This window comes from Chenopodium album, chromosome 1 (assembly GCF_948465745.1).
Source record: "Chenopodium album chromosome 1, dcCheAlbu1.1, whole genome shotgun sequence".
In the NCBI taxonomy this organism is placed as follows: Eukaryota; Viridiplantae; Streptophyta; class Magnoliopsida; order Caryophyllales; family Amaranthaceae; genus Chenopodium; species Chenopodium album.
In genome coordinates, this window is record NC_137834.1 from 89,642,979 (window position 1) to 89,652,194 (window position 9,216).

The 9,216-nt window shown below is 34.6% G+C and overlaps 1 protein-coding gene across 1 annotated transcript; it reads right to left on the bottom strand.

Annotated features, from left to right (window-relative positions):
- Positions 1-303: 303 nt before the first annotated feature.
- LOC145562418 (receptor-like cytosolic serine/threonine-protein kinase RBK1) lies at positions 304-7,432 on the bottom strand. The gene is made up of 8 exons (XM_081622694.1): positions 7,137-7,432; positions 6,400-6,951; positions 1,950-2,210; positions 1,668-1,822; positions 1,455-1,534; positions 1,187-1,328; positions 868-1,017; positions 304-776 (listed from the first exon to the last, which is right to left on the bottom strand). Exons 1-8 carry the CDS (start codon positions 7,147-7,149, stop codon positions 618-620), a joined length of 1,512 nt encoding a protein of 503 aa, XP_081478820.1. The 5' UTR covers positions 7,150-7,432; the 3' UTR covers positions 304-617.
- Positions 7,433-9,216: the final 1,784 nt, after the last annotated feature.

The window sequence follows — 9,216 nt, forward strand, 5'->3', positions numbered from 1 at the left end:
TTCGAAAGTTGAGCACTTATACTTGATAGGAAGTTATTGTTGTTGGGAATTGGGATTTAGATAGCTTTTATTTGAGGATCTCGTACGTGCCTTGGTGGTGAAAAGAATTTGAGTTTCACTAAAGTTCTCTAGAGTTTGAGATCAAATTTCGAATCATTTAGCTATTTAGACCTTCTGCCATTAGAATTAATTGCTAACTTTGGTAAACTTGTTGAATTTCTTATTAAGGTTATAACCAATCTTCTTTGGTTCCCATAATTTGCAAGCTAAGTCATGTTTGTTTATGCACATAGGAAGGAGAAGTCCTAAAGAACGAAAACTCAAAACCTATTGAACTGTACAGAGCATTTGATTCCCCAAGCTAACCAATACAATATTTGTTTTTCCTCGAGTGAGGAAGCAAGACCTTGAACCTTTCTACTTGATGATGACATTAAACTTATAATCTCTACGCTTCACAGTTGTTGATATTACTTATCTTTACACTCAACATCCTAGGAAGGAAAGCTATATAGCCTAGATGCCAAGCAAATTGTTTGCAGCATCAATGTCATCCCATACAAATAGAAAAAATCGAGGGATAACCAACGACAAAAGGTGGCAGCTTGAGGGACATATCACTCCATGACTAGTTCCTTATGGCGATTGAGATCCTGGAGGTAGTTAGAGCTTGTGTAATCTTCTAAGTCACAGGCGTCCAACATAATTGATCTTTGGGAATTCGACTTTTCCTTTATCTGTTCTGCTCCATCCTCTCCCTGAAGTAGCTCTACAACCTTGATCATAATTTAAAATTAAAGGTAGTTAGCTTTACAATGGATAGAGTAATACATCAAGGGAGGATAAGTTTTGGAGAAAAGGCATTACTTCATTCATGAAAGGGCGTTTGCTTGGTGTATGATGAATGCACATGGAAGCTATTGCCATCATGCGTTTCATTTCCTCTGTATCATAATTGTTCCCCAAATTTGGGTCTGCTATTTCCTTCATGTTGCTTGAGTCAAGGAAAGGTTTTGCCTGATGGGAAAACAGAAGTTTCAGAACCTTCACAAAACGCTTTTTGTTTCAGGTTTAACTCTAAGAGTGTTTAAGACATTGTTGTTGAGGCAGGTAGTAAAAATCTCTGTTCCTAACTTCCTTCATTCCTTTCTAAAAGATTAAGCATATCAACAATCTGAATACATACCCACATCACAAGGCTTTGTCGATTGGAACCAACAGCAACAGCATGACGTCCTGTTATGATTTCCAGTAATACCACGCCATAAGCAAATACATCTGTTTTCTCATCAGCAATCCCATGCATGAAATACTCTGGAGCCAGATAGCTGGGAAAAATAAAGAAAGAAAGAAAGAATGTAGAGAAATTAGATTAGCCTAGATCTAGTGAACTAAAAGGCGAATACACTTGCTTAAATTACATTATTTAAACTAGAGGGAGTCTATTTGCTTACCCAAATGTGCCCTCAATAGGATACACCACATGGTGAAGCCATTTTTCAGGAAGCCATTTTGCTAGCCCAAAATCAGATATCTGTGTCCAATTTTCAGCCAAAAGCAAGAATAGAAAACAAAAAACAAGTTCAATTTGTTAGGTGAAACATGAAGAAGATGAAAAGCTTTTAATCACACTTGAATATAGTTGTTTGTTTAAGATAGATGGTCACCAATGGCTCATAGTCTTCAGCAAGTAGTATATTCGAGGCTTTGATGTCTCGGTGAATTATCCGCCTCTGGCAAGTGTGATGAAGGTAACTCAATCCTTCTGCTACTCCTAGAGCTACCTTGAGCCTTGTTGTCCAATCCAAACCTCCTAATGATCCTGCATTTTTGGGGGTTTATCTCTAGTTACTTTTATATCTCACTGAGTTCATATATTAATGTCTGTAAAACTGTTTGACAGGTCTTGCTTCATATGTGAGAATGAAAAAGATGAACACAAAAGGCACCTTGAAGATAAGACTCAATACTGCCGTTTGGAGCAAATTTGAGGACCAAGTATAGACCGCCTTCAACACTAAATCCAACAAGACTAGCAGTATTAGGATGGTCTACATGGGCAATTATTCCAAGCTCTGATAAGAAATCTGCAGTTCTCTCTTCATCTTCCGTTTCTCCCTTCTTCGTAAGCCTCTTCACAGCTACAATTGTACCATCAGGTAAACATCCCTTGTACACTTCTGCATGCCCCCCTTTCCCTAGCAACCTCCCTGCAAAAGGTTTTAGAAAAATATAATTCTTCAGTAATTATGTTTATAAGTTTATGATACATCTATTTCATCGATGTCTATATTCATTTTTTTGAAATAAACTGATATAGTAGACTAAGTAGAATAGGATATAATCGTTGAACTCTGTATTCAGTTTCAGTTTACAATTTTTTTTTTCAGAAAGGTTTTCCATCCTCACTTCTCAACACTTATACTATGTTAGATGGAATTCCTAATTCATATTTGAAATTGTTGTTAAAAAATCCGATATAATGTGTTCACATTCCAAATCTATCCATTTTAGCCATAATGTTCCTAAACTAATGATGATGGAACCTCTGTACAGTAGGTAGCAAACCAAGACAGACCCTAGAAGAGCCAGCACAGATCCAGACATCAGGACATGTATATGGTGTTACAAGTTACAACTGTTGGAGACTTGGAGCACCATTTACATGTCCCTCCATTCTTAATTATATTATTAGGTGCGAGTGGGGAGGAGTCGAGGAGGAAATGAAGGGGAGGGTTTTAGAGTGGCCGGACCGATAAGGATTGGTCTGACTATATGTCATTGGGCGCACCTTAGTACTACCTTATACACCCATTTTAGGTTGTGCTCATCCCTTCACCAAAGTTGTATTATGTGTCAGGTAAGCCTTTTTTCTGCAGGCAAGCATATACTCCGTACTATTTTTGTCTTTAATTTTTACTAATGGGCCCTCCATCTTAACAACGTTAAACCTGCTGGTATAATAAGACATAATCTACCCATATTTATCTAACTCAAACCACATACAAACCAAAGGTTTTTCATTGCTTGATCCAAGAAACGAAAATGACTATAATTAAATGAAATGAGAGGACTAAGTTTTTTTATTTTTTTGAAAAAATCAAATAAAAAAATCATCTAGTGGCTGACAAAAAATGAGTAAATGACTGACCCTAGTTATCAGCAAAAATGTCACGAGTTTCTCATTAAACAAAGTTTCGTGTGTCGCTTAGCTTTTATCAATGTAACAAGTCGAGTAACATAGAGGCATAGAGCTACCTATATTCCTGTAATGGTTCAATCAAAGCTTGAAAATAAGTTAAGATTAGTCATTACATGGTCCAAACGGCGAAAATGACCTGATAACTAAAACGAAATGACCCAACCTATGTTTGTCCTTATCCGCACAAACCAAACCTGTAAGTCTGAAAGGCAGATTGACCCAACCCTCTAATGATCAAGTGTCTATATTTATTTGTATAGTAGTTTGTGGTTGTAACAGTGTAACTTATGTAAGGGCCACGTTAAACATGAGCTTGAGATGTGTCATATTTTACCTTTAACAAATAGCAATTGCTGGCTTGCTGCAACCTAATCCTAGAACAAGGTAGCAAAAGTAGACCGCTGTGGGTCAACTATAATAGATAGGTAGTTGACCTTTTGTTATAACTCTTTAATTAGTCTTAATGTTTGGAATGAGAATGAGGTCCATATATAGCACTTTATAAAGGATTAAAGGGTACTTGACATGGCACATGAATAATCAATAATGGACCTATATGAATACAATCATAGTGTTTTAAATTTCCCCACAAAACCAGTCAAATGGATAGGTCTTGTTTGGTAGACTATGATTTTATTTTTATTGATTGTTTGGTAAAGAGTGATTTAATGAACAGATTGTGCTCAACCCTCTAATATATAAAAAGGGAGCTTTATCGGATAAAACATAAGGGAGCTTTATCGGATAAAACATGTCATGTAACTAGGTACTACAATAAGCTCGTTAAAACATAAAACCAGCTACTTAAATCAGTTAACGTGACTAACTTATAGCAACCAGCTAACCGCTAATTAATTACCAAACAGAGTCATAATGAGAAAATCTCAAACACGTATTGCAATCAATACACCATTTTTCTTTCTGGTTCATGAGCATTGTCAACCCATTAACCGTTACCCTGTCCTCCTTCGGTTTAATACAGTGTGGTACAGAGTACTAACTACCAAAAAAAAGGGGGAGAAACAAAAAGGCATCAATGCTCTTAAATATTAGGCAGTAGTTCGGCTTAATTAGAACCTAACACCCTATTTAAACAACCATGCTGCATTGCTGCAACCTCCATTAATACCATTTTTCCTTCTTTGACAAACGTAAGATCAGAAGCAACCCTGACATAAAGACAAAATACTGTGCTAGAGCATGCTTATAGCCTTATACTACTATCTTCATTGCAAAATAATAAACCATAATTTATTCTGTTTTATTGGTAGGTCAAAGATCATTAATTGTATTCATGTACACTGTACAGTACTACCATATGTTTAATTAATATGCATTCAAGTACCTAAAGTTTAAGTTTGTATAAAATTTACTCTACCTAAATTAAAGTTGTCGTACAGTTCTTATTTCTCCCATAAACACATATCTTGCTGTCCTGCCCAAGTGTAACTAACGTTTTCCGGCCCTATTTTTTTGACTTGTGGTGGTTGTTATCGGGTGGAGGTTGGATTAGTTATAACTCTTAATACTTTCTCTGTGTGAGTAAATGTTATAACGACAAAAGATCGAAAAAACTTAAGGTATAAGATCGAGTTAGATAAAAATGATACGGTGTATCTCATAGAATCATGTCGATCTTATATTATTGATTTTACTTTGTTATACTATTAAGGTTTGATCACAAATTAAATGTTGATATTTTTGTTATGATATAAAGATTATACGTAATGGTTCATAGAGACTTAAGTGTTATTTCATGTGAATATCTTATGCTTTGTGTCTCTCCATCCCCAAGTGGAGGTGGTAATGAGCATTAATGTCTAATATACTCTTAAGTACTCCATTAAGTATGAGTACGTGTACGAGTGTCACATTATGCCACCATGTGTATGCCTAGGTCGGCCAAAGTATCCATTAGAAGCGGTCCATTTTGCCGACAAGATCGTACTTACGTACAAGGCATTGCCAACCTACTAGGGTTAGCCTTGATTTCCCTACACAAGGCCAATCATCCCTCACCACTCGCGCACAACCACGTACTATACGAGTAATCTATACAAACCCATAATTACACACCATTTAACATCAAGGTATGTAAGAGCATTCGATCCAAGGTACTAGTTTTAGCTTATGAAGAAAACCCCTAGAGTCGAAGACCTAGGAAGACAATGAAGTTGTAGAACCATACATCTTTTGTACTCCAGACTATACACAAATTTATTGGTAATAACTTAATTTGAAATTTCTACTAATACGAGCTTTCAAGTCCTTTTCCCTACGCCACTGTCAATGAAGCCGGCCTAAAATTGACAATTTTTCAGGCGGCTTTTATTTTTTTGGTCCCGTAGTCTGCTGGTCAAAGTAAATTACGCACTTAATTTTAACTTATTTCAACCTAAATCACTAATTAGGCGCATAAACACACCGCAAGTCACAACTTCCCCTCTATATGGACTGAAACCAAAACCACTAATTAGCCGCACATCATTACGTAAACATACTCAGTTTACTAACTTCTATGAACTTAAATTACTCGAATTCGGCAAATACTATATTCTTTTAATATTATATTTCCTTCGTCCCACAATACTTGGATTGACCTTTTTCACTATTAATGTATTAGGTTTGACTATAACTTTAAACTAACATAATAATAACATTTTTTTATCATAATAAAAACATGTTGGATAGGTATTAATATAAAATTTTATAATACTTCTCATTAATATTTAATCACATATAAATAAAGTCAAACTAGTGTATCGGTATGTATGTAAAGTTGACTGTATAAATTATTATGGAGTAATAAGCTATCCATGGTGTAAGTGTACAACCGATTGTATCATGCTCTAATTAAATTTTATTTTTTTATTCTCTATTCATTTAGAGTTCTCCCAAATAAGCACGAGAATAGCCTTAATTGTATACAATTGAAATTGTCTGGCAACATGCTCTACAAAGCAATCCTCATCCTCAAAAAATTAATTAATAAGTAACCTTAATCAAATAATTATACATGTTAAAATATTATGATAAGTTATTATTACTTTTCTTTTCAAATTTAATCTACCAACATGAGATTCTTGTTAACATACTCATAAAGATAATTTGAGCTAAGAAAAACAGAACACCAAAACTTTGCTTAATCAAGAAAATGTAAACATTGGTAAAGGTAGAGTTTTGTTTGAGTTTCATACCAGGACTAAAATGGTCTGTAGCAACAGCAAGCTCTGAATATTTAAAGTTCCTCCAAGAAGGCTTAGCTGCCGATAGAAGACCGCAATCGAAACTATCCTCGGCGCTGCGAATCCTAGCCAATTTCTTGCGCAGGCTCTTCGCAGAGAGATCATAGTTACTAAGTAAATTTATAGTTGTAGTGGACAATCTTCTAACCCCTGATTTCCTCTTCATTATATCAAAAAATCCCTTAAATTGAATCCCATAAGTCAATGGATTGAATAATGTTGCTCCTCCTCCTTTGCCTCCACCTCCACCTCCTCCTCCGCCTCTGCTTTCACTTTCGCTTTCGCCTTCGTCTGCCTTTTGAGGGGAAGAAGGTTTTTCTGAGGGACTGCAACTGCTGCTGCTGCTACTGCTGCTTTTTGGGCTGTCAGAAACAGAGGAACCATCTGAAATTGGAATATCCAGCACTCCTCTTGGAGATGCTTCGCTTGTTTTGATTCCCAGATTTTTGAATGCATCTTCTAATTCTGTTTCTGGGTTTTGTTGGGTTTTATGAATTTCATCCGCTGCAATTCACAACATAAAAAAAATATTAAAAAAAAATTATCAGAAATCAGAAAACAGAGCACCCCTGTTTTTCATGACAAAATTTGATTATGCAATACACGTATAAACATGCTAGATTTTGATTATACGATTGATAAAATTGAAAATGGCTAATCTTATACACAAAAGATGGGAACTTTCTTACCTGAGACGGTCATTATGGGGAAGATTTACGGGTTCCGGTATCGAAATTCTAAGAGCTCTCTTATCTGCAATGGTTATAACAGAATGCAAAGAGAGCACTTAGAAATGGAGGCTTCCTTAAATTACATTCATAGAAATTTCTGGGTTTATTTGGGAGGCCTAGGAAGAGGAAGATTGAAGAAGAAGAGAAGAGGAGGAAAAAGACAGAGAGGGAAAGAAGGAAGGGAAAATGATCCAAGAGAAAAGGGTATATCTTGTAAGGGTGGTTATTCTTGGGAATAACAGGGGAAGGGAGGGAAAGTAGTTTAGCTTATGATGATTTGGAATAAGTTTTGCTATATATACACTATTTTTTATATTTTTGTTTTTCCATGTTATGGGTTAGGAATTACTAATTTTTCCTCTTTTAAGGTTCACTTAATAAGATTTGGTACTTCTTTTTATTTCATGTGTTTGGTATATTATTATATTTTCTTGTATAATATATTTGCTTATTGATACAACATACAACCAATCTGCTTTCTTATTAATTTTTCTTACATAAATCTCATTTACACTAGTACATCTTATCTTACCCCGCATAAATAGTAAAGAATGTATTTTGCATCTATGTTATCTTTCTATACACCTTCATTGGATTTTGGTTTGACCCTTATCATAACAGTCATTTAAGAACGAATGTGATTTTTTTTTTTCTTTTCTCTTTTGATGTAGAAATAGCCACAGATGACAATGATGTAAATGAGATTCGATTTCTAATCTTAAAAACCACCTCAAATACTCAATAAGACATATACCCACTTATGGTGAAATATACTAATACTTACAATTCTTATGTAGTCATCAAAAATCATCCCAATACATTCAATCTATATAATCACTAAGATATATGTAGTACATAAAATTATTGAGATACACATAAATGATTACAAAGAATGATATCAAAAATTATTGGCGTAATAATATATGATATCATAATAATCAAGATACCAAAACATAGTGTATCTCTTGATATCTCTAATACTAGTGTCGATCTTTATCTATGTAATTTGAACTCTTCATTTTACTTTAAGTATTCGTGTCGGATTCTTGACAGTCAGATATGAGTATAACACTTAGACATTTCATTTTAATTTAAAATCATATAAGTTTTTTAAAAAATAATCAAGTTAGACACTTAAACACGTACCTGTATCAGAAATGGATACTTGAATACGAGTAACACTCGTGAATAAAATATGGTGTGTTGTTTGTAATATACCTAGCATGGCATGCTTATGAGATCGATGGATATTGCGCCTTTATATGCTCGTAAATTTAGCCGCAACCAACGGTGCGCAAAAGCTAAAGACGGCAATTAACGAACCAACTAACTGATGTACACACTATTAAAGCCATTATAAAGGACAATTCTAGGGAAATTGTGGAGACCCCTTTTTTGGATTGGAGCCTGCTTAACTTTGGACTCATCTTTTGATATTTTCATGCCACAAAAAAAACGATTTATTATTAGAATCTAATAAAACAGAAAATATAAGAGGTAAGTGTGTTCCATTAGACTTGTCTACGTGTCCTTTTATACGTGTTCAATTGTTTCAAGAACCTTTTAATCTTTTAAAGAATACTATTGTACGAGTACTCCACTAGTAATTCGTTCGGAACTAGAGCTTCTTAAACTTTGATTAATTTGATTTGGGTCTAAGTGTTTAAGGGCCGAACTGATTGGAGCTGAAATGAAGTGAAAGAAATATTTTATGAGAGAAGAAAATTAGGAGCTGACTGAACTGATTGGAACTGAACTGAAATTAAGCTGAGATAAATAAGCCCTAACTTATAATTATTGTATCTACTGCTGTAACTTGCATAAAAGCACATGTCATGCTCACAATAGCCACAAGAATGTATAACACATACGGAGTATTTGACAACAATGAGTACTTGCATCATAGAGACACCTTAGTTGCATCATATAAAAGACACTCGTAATGATGTTTTGAGTCAATTGTTAAAATAAATTATAATATCTTAATGAATTGCAAATCATCAATCTAATACAAAGTACAAAGTAGTTAGTACCATGA

Coding starts and splice junctions, on each gene's coding strand:
- LOC145562418 (XM_081622694.1), bottom strand. Junction 1,535..1,667: donor CTGAAGACTATGAGCCATTG/GTGACCATCTAT, acceptor AATTGGACACAG/ATATCTGATTTTGGGCTAGC. Junction 1,329..1,454: donor CCTATTGAGGGCACATTTGG/GTAAGCAAATAG, acceptor TATTTTTCCCAG/CTATCTGGCTCCAGAGTATT.